The sequence below is a fragment of the Lethenteron reissneri genome, chromosome 18 (assembly GCF_015708825.2).
Source record: "Lethenteron reissneri isolate LAM-NWPU_2019-01 chromosome 18, ASM1570882v1, whole genome shotgun sequence".
NCBI lineage: Eukaryota > Metazoa > Chordata > Hyperoartia > Petromyzontiformes > Petromyzontidae > Lethenteron > Lethenteron reissneri.
Window position 1 is genome coordinate 5,171,060 of NC_083796.1, and position 7,441 is coordinate 5,178,500.

General features: G+C 56.7%; 1 protein-coding gene across 1 annotated transcript; it reads right to left on the reverse strand.

Moving 5' to 3' along the window:
• Positions 1 to 1,401: 1,401 nt before the first annotated feature.
• LOC133343746 (uncharacterized) lies at positions 1,402 to 7,180 on the reverse strand. The gene is made up of 2 exons (XM_061553519.1): positions 5,328 to 7,180; positions 1,402 to 1,522 (listed from the first exon to the last, which is right to left on the reverse strand). Exons 1-2 carry the CDS (start codon positions 6,627 to 6,629, stop codon positions 1,508 to 1,510), a joined length of 1,317 nt encoding a protein of 438 aa, XP_061409503.1. The 5' UTR covers positions 6,630 to 7,180; the 3' UTR covers positions 1,402 to 1,507.
• Positions 7,181 to 7,441: the final 261 nt, after the last annotated feature.

The following is a 7,441-nucleotide window of genomic DNA, read 5'->3' on the forward strand; positions in this document are numbered from 1 at the left end:
AAGAGATCCTCTTGAGAGAAAAATGTGAAGTCTAAAAGATGAAAAATGCAATTCTTATTTTGAGGCACAAAAAAGGTGACTGCTAATGTTCCAGGCATGCATTTCTTCTTCAACAATTCAATATAAGGCATTATTTTGGTAAATTAAGACGAAATTAACAGAATTGTTGAAGTTGTTAACTTTTATTCAATTGCCAGTAAAAAATAGCATCTGTAATGTTAGCTTAAATAACCGCCTGTTTTAAACATGAGGTCATCTGGATGGCAATGCTGCAAGGCTGGCATTCCCAGCCATGTTGAAAGCAGACTGGATGATGTAACTCATCTACTGTTCACAAAAGCTTATTGTGATTACGGAGGAAATGTGTTGGCGCATGCTCATTAACAACACCTACTCTCATAACCACCGTCCATAATGCACGGAAATTTTTTTTGTTATAGGGAGGGAATAAACAGCCTCAAAAATAAATTTCAATTAAAAAATGCGTGCAGTGTTGCCTTAAAATAAAGATAAACGTCGTGTCTGTGTAGTAAGTATATATGGAGGCTTGACGACAGGATCGGAGGCACACTTATTTATTACACCAACACAGTTGTACAGGTCACTTGGCTACAGGGATTCTCGACAGCTAACCCCTCTAACCTATACCAATTCCTCCACTACGGGACTAGGGGAGGCTATCTGTCCCAGCTTGGTTAAGCTGGGATCCCGGCTCCCTGAGTCACCAGACCAGCTTCGTCTGGGCTCTCGGGGCCACGCCACCGGCTTGCCCTGGTCGGCCCTTATAAGGACAGCGAGCCAGGGGAGCTCTGGGGCCTACACTAGCTGGTCTTCCGTCTTCTCTGGTTAAAGCTGAGTCCCGACCTCGAGCCCTCGAGCTCATCACCTTTTATAGGACTCGCCCCCGAGGGGGGGCCCGTGGGGGATACACATGCGGACGTCGGTGCTAGCGCCACCCTTGTGTACGGCCGTAACCCCGCCCATTGTGTTTGTTGGCCATCCGTGGCCATGCATAATCACACCTCAACATTCGTAGCCATGCGCAATTACACCTCTACATCACCCCCCCCTGTACAGCTCGCAGCCGTCCCTGGCTGCAAAAAAAAAAAAAATCAGAATAAAGGTGCATCCCTCACAAAAACCCCGTGTGTGTGCCTCGCGTAATTTTTAACAAGAACAAGAGAACCTTAACAAGAACAACAACAGGAAGAGAGAGAGAGAGAGAGGAAAAAAAATAACCCGACGCACCCCCCCCGAATAAATACCCCAAAACCAACATATATACACACACTCCGGACGCCACCCCTCCCATTGTCCGCAAGGCCCCCCAACGGCCGACCTCACAATAGTCTGCGCGTTTTGGCGCGCGTCCGCGCGGCGGGCCCATCACAAGGGCCCGTCCTGGCACGCTCAGTGACGGTTGTTGACGGTCCGGGTGCAAGAGAGTCAGGCGTCGCTGCCGAGTGACCCCCGACCCCTCCGGGAGGGGTTGGTGGGTGTGGACCCGTCACTCCTGTTTCACCTGGGGACGGAACAGTTGGCGTCAGGTTAGGCGAGTGCAGCGACGACGGGGAGTCGGCGACACCCTCACACGTTTGGCCATGCGTGTGTGTGTGTGAACCACGGGGCGGCGCGACAAATGGTTTTAACCTTGAGGGGTGCACATACCACCGGCGCCTCCCCCATTTGACGCGAACACATTGCGGCCGCAAAACCTGCACGACCTCCACTGGCCCCCGCCACGGCCGTACCAATTTCGACGAGGTTGCCAGCGGCACCTGAGGACAGTGCAACCACGCCCTGTCCCCTGGTTCCCATTTGACCACCTGCACCCGCCCCAACCGAAGCCTCTCGTTCGCCTTCTGGCGGAGTTCAGAATTTTGCACGGCCGCTTCCCGCGCCTCAGACAATTTAGCGATGTTAAATTTAATGTGTTCGGACAAATTAGACTTCGCCGGGAGCGCCGAGAGCTTCAGCTGGGTCGCCACAGGGGGGTTAACTTCGCGCCCATACATTAAAAAGAAAGGGGAAAATCCGGTGGCCGCATGAGGAGCCATTCTGTAGGCCTGCAACACACCGGCTATGCGGAGGTCCCAATCCGTCTGGGATACCGACACCTGCTGGGACAGCATGGACGTGATGGTCCGATGCAGCCGTTCCACCATCCCGTCAGTTTGTGGGTGATACGGAGAGGTCCGAACCTTCTCCGTACCCAAGAGGTCGCACACCTCACGTAGGAGTTTACCAGAAAAATTCCTACCCTGGTCAGTAAGCAGCCGTTCCGGAGCACCTTTGTCGAGGACATAGCCCTGGACAAAGGCCTCCGCGATGGCTGCTGCCGACTGGTTCGCCAGGGGCCAGGCCATAGGCCATCTCGTGAAGTATTCAACCCCCGTTAGTAAATACCTATTGCCCCTGGGCGTAGCGGGAAATGGCCCAAGTATGTCCAGAGCGACGAGCTCGTTAACCCGGGAAACTTTTATGGACTGCAGCGGAGGGTTGGACCCCCTCGCAGGCGGCTTCCTCTGCGCGCATTGCGTGCATGACCCCAAGAGATCCCCCACGTCCTTTTCCATGCCCGGCCAGAAGAAATCCAGCTGGAGCGTGGCAAAGGTCTTGTGAACCCCCAAGTGCAGAAGCCGCTCATGAACAGCCCATACCACCTTACCCCTTAAAGCAGCAGGCACCACAAGCCGCTGGCGCCGGGTTTTTCCATCCCAGTGCATCAAAAGACCCTGGAACAACCCCCACGAGTCAACGTTTTCCACCCCCTGACCAGCCCCCCCGACGCGACGGCGCAAAGCGAGGAGGGAGGTGTCCTCCATTTGGAGGCGTCCCCATTCCGCGACCGGCAACCCCAGCAACGAATCCCTCCCTTCTTGCTCGATAGGACCCGAAGCCGAAGGTGCATCGGTAGCGGCCACGAGGACCGAATCGGTGGTGACGTTCGGGGGCCTACAACGCCCCGAACCCAACAGGCACGCGCACTCCGAAGTGGGTGGCAATCGTGACAGGGCGTCAGCGTTCGTGTGGCGGACACCCTTACGATATGTGGTGACAAAGTCATAGTCTTGGAGGATCTCCAACCATCGAGACAACTGGCCCGATGGTTGTTGAACCCGCAGGGCGTACTGTAGGGCCGCATGATCTGTACGGACGGTGAACCGCCGACCGTACAGATACGGGCGGTACTGCTGAATGAAATAAACAATGGCCAATAATTCCCGACGGGTAACGCAGTACCGCTGTTCGGCTGGAGACAGTACCCGACTACCGTAAGCCACCACATGCTCTACGCCCCCGATGAGCTGGGACAGCACACCCCCGATGCCCGTGTTACTTGCGTCAGTATCGAGCAAGAAGGGTTGTGAAAAATCCGGGTAATTCAACGGCGGAGCTCCCACCAAAGCATTTCTGAGGGCGCGAAAAGCAGCCTCCTCCTCCGGCCCCCAATGAAACCTGACTCCCTTGGACGTCAAGGCATGCAATGGTTTCGCAATCGTAGCGAAGTCAGCCACAAATCGCCGATAATACGACGCGAACCCAATGAAACTCCTGACCTCTCCCACAGAGGTGGGAGTCGGCCAGGAGCTGACGCATTCCGTTTTGGCGGGATCAGTGGATATCCCCGAGCGCCCAACAATGTGACCCAAATATCGCACCGATTCGCGGAGTAAATGACACTTCTGTGGTTTAAATTTCAAATTGGCAGCCCGCATTTTGAGAAAAACAGCACGCAACCTCTGGAGGTGTTCCTCGAAGGATTTGCTAAAGACGATGACATCGTCTAAGTAAATCAAACACGAATCCCATTGCAAACCTGCCAAGACCAATTCCATTAACCGCTGAAAAGTTGCCGGCGCAGAATGTAAACCCATCGGCAAACGGTTAAATTGGAAGAGGCCCTGCGGTGTACGAAAAGCAGTCTTAGGTTTCGATTCGTCATCCAGAGGAAGCTGCCAGAATCCAGATAGCAAATCAAGGGTGGAAAAGAATCGTGCACCGGCCAAGGCGTCGAGCGACTCATCCATCCGAGGAAGCGGGTACGCATCTGCCACAGAGATTTTGTTGAGACGCCGAAAGTCAACACAAAATCTCAGTGAGCCGTCGTGTTTCTTCACCAAAACGATCGGCGCGCCCCACGGGCTGGTGGAAGGGGAAATGATATCGGCGGCTAGCATGTCATCAACAGCCGATTTGACATGATCCTTTTCGGCGGGACTCAACCGAAAGGGATTTTGGCGGATTGGCGCGCTGTCACCCGTGTCAATATGGTGTCGCAGCAATTTTGTACAACCAATATCAAATTTGTGTTGACTAAAAACGTCAGCAAATTCGCTCAGGAGAACTCGCAGCTGCGCGCGCTGCGAGTCAGACAGGTCCACTGAACCCGCGCAAAGCGCATCCAGCCATCCGTCATCAGAGTCCGAATGCGGTCGCGACGGAGGATCGGTGGATACCTGACCCACGAGTGGTTCCTCATAGGGCACCGGCGTTGCGTGTGCAAGCACGGTCCCTTGAGGAACCACGGCCGTTCGCGATCCCACATTAAGGACTGCAATGAAGGGGTCCCCATCCCCTCTCACCATAGTCTGAGCCGCGAGCAAATCGGGTCCATTGACCCCGGCCCGAGATGGACCCAACAAGACCCCCCGATCCGCAACCCCTGCATCAAACGGCCGACGCAACCTAAGAGGGACGAGCATCTGAGCCCCCGGAGGCACGCGCACAGTTTTTGTGACGAGCGCCTGCACGGTGGCAAACGCCCGACGCTCCGTGGTGGGGGAAGACAGAAATGTAACGCGTCGGCCCGATGGGAGCTCAATGCACCCTTGGTCAATAAGGATACGGATGGGCATTTTGGCCAGAAAATCCGTCCCCAACAGGCACGGAACCGCGAGTGAGGAGGAAACCAAAACAGGGCCGGATAATTTAATGTCCCCAATGCAGATAGTGGCGCGGATTTGGCCAATAATGCCCAGAGAGCCCCCGTTAGCGGCATAGCACGGCACGTCAACAGGGAGCAAGGGACGACTTTGAACGGGAAGGATGTTATAAATTAAATCAGATATAATGGTCGCCGATGCCCCTGTGTCAATTAAAATCCGCACCTCTACCCCATCAATGTGACCGACCACGACCGATGATCCCGCCGACGCAGCAACGACACGATGGGCGAGCTCCGACCACTGACCCGGTTGGAGCGCTCGCCGCATTACCGAACAATCGCGCGCGACGGACGGGGAATTTGGAGCCCTGTTTAGTTGAGCGCGTGAGTGTGTGTCGGATGTGTGCGTGGGCCAAACGTGTGAGGTGCCGCGACTCGCCGTATTTCTCTGCTGGAGCTTGGGAGGAGACGGCGTGGCGTCCTGACGAGGTGTCGCCCCGCGCTGACGGGGAGCCCGGCATCCAGACGCAACGTGGCCTTGCAGGCCACAGTTGTAGCAGCGTGTGAGCGCCCCAGATGACCTGGGCTGCTCCTGGCGGCTCGGTCCATTCCGAGCCTGCGGTGCCGCCGATCTCCATTCCCCTCGCCGCTCCACCCCGCAGACCTCCTCCGATGGGAGGGCGGTGGTCGCCATGGCATGGCCGGCCGCCCCCTTTGCCGCCTTCCGACGCAGGGACCGCAAGCCCCCGTGGATGTGGCGCGCGACCAGCAGGGACGACATCTCCGCGTCGTCCTGAGCCAAGACGTTGACGTCCAGCTCGTCAGCGAGTAGCAGCAGCTTCTCAGCCACCATGGCATCCACTCCTTCCTCGTCCATCCTTGGGAAAGCAGCCTTTGCCAGAGCCAGGAGAGCCGTCCGGAAGGCCAGGGGTGACTCGTTGGCGCCCCGACTCCGATCGTGGAACAGCTGCCTGCAGTCCGAAGGCGGCCCATAGACGGCTGACAGCAGCTGCAACGCCAGGTGTAGAGTGGCGCGCTTTTCCCTCGGCGCCGAGGTGAGGGTAGCCAGGGCGTCGTTGTCCAGCATCGCTGGCAGCGCGCGTAGAGCCTCGGCGTCCGACCAGTTCGCCATCTCTTGATGAGCGATGAACCGCCTCTTGAAGCCGCCCCAGTCTCCGTCAGCGCCGACAAATTCTTTAAGAGGCGGCAGACGCTGTTGTAAGGCGGCGTCCGTGGCCGCAGAACGCTCTCCGTCGCTCCCCGCCGATGATACAGTGTGGGCGGGCCGTGCACATGGCATCGCCGGTCGCTCTGATGTTGACGCGCCGGCCGGCGTTGATGATGTCACGGCTTGTGCTTGGCGCTCAGCAGACACGTGACGCGGGCCGGCCCCGCCCTCCGCTCGTACTGTAGAGATGGCGGGAAATTTGACCGCGAGCCGCGTCGGGGTGGCGGGAAACGTCGCCCCGCGCCGGCTGCCGTCGTCGACCCGCGCTGCTCCTCCAGCCCCCAGCCGCGTGATCTCCTCCAACGCGGCGGCCGCGGCGTAGAGCAGGTCCGCCAGGCGGGAGTGGGCCAGCCGGAGTCCTTCGGCCGACGCATCCCCCTCCTCCTGTCGTAGCGGCGCGGGCGTACTCGGCCCCGGCTGCTCCGATTCGACCCCGGCCATCACTGGTGGAGATTCGGCCGCGGCGTCTTCCATCTCCGACTCCCTGGTACGTGTCGTCCCTCGTGTGTCCATCGTTGGACGTTTACTTCTGACACCAGATGTAGTAAGTATATATGGAGGCTTGACGACAGGATCGGAGGCACACTTATTTATTACACCAACACAGTTGTACAGGTCACTTGGCTACAGGGATTCTCGACAGCTAACCCCTCTAACCTATACCAATTCCTCCACTACGGGACTAGGGGAGGCTATCTGTCCCAGCTTGGTTAAGCTGGGATCCCGGCTCCCTGAGTCACCAGACCAGCTTCGTCTGGGCTCTCGGGGCCACGCCACCGGCTTGCCCTGGTCGGCCCTTATAAGGACAGCGAGCCAGGGGAGCTCTGGGGCCTACACTAGCTGGTCTTCCGTCTTCTCTGGTTAAAGCTGAGTCCCGACCTCGAGCCCTCGAGCTCATCACCTTTTATAGGACTCGCCCCCGAGGGGGGGCCCGTGGGGGATACACATGCGGACGTCGGTGCTAGCGCCACCCTTGTGTACGGCCGTAACCCCGCCCATTGTGTTTGTTGGCCATCCGTGGCCATGCATAATCACACCTCAACATTCGTAGCCATGCGCAATTACACCTCTACATCTGTAAGCGTGCTTGCGATGTAGCACTAACACATGTGTTCATTAACTATTTTTTTACTAGTACGTGCCAATGAGTTAATCACCCAAAATTACATTTTTAATAATGCATACAGACTAATGAAGGAAGAGTCAGCATTATAATAAAAGTATTTTTTCTCGAGATATATTGCCTATGAATGCACATCCGCGTATGCAAAACACAAAGCAAAGATCCCCCGTATAGCCTTTCAGAATGTGTAGACAAGTGCTGC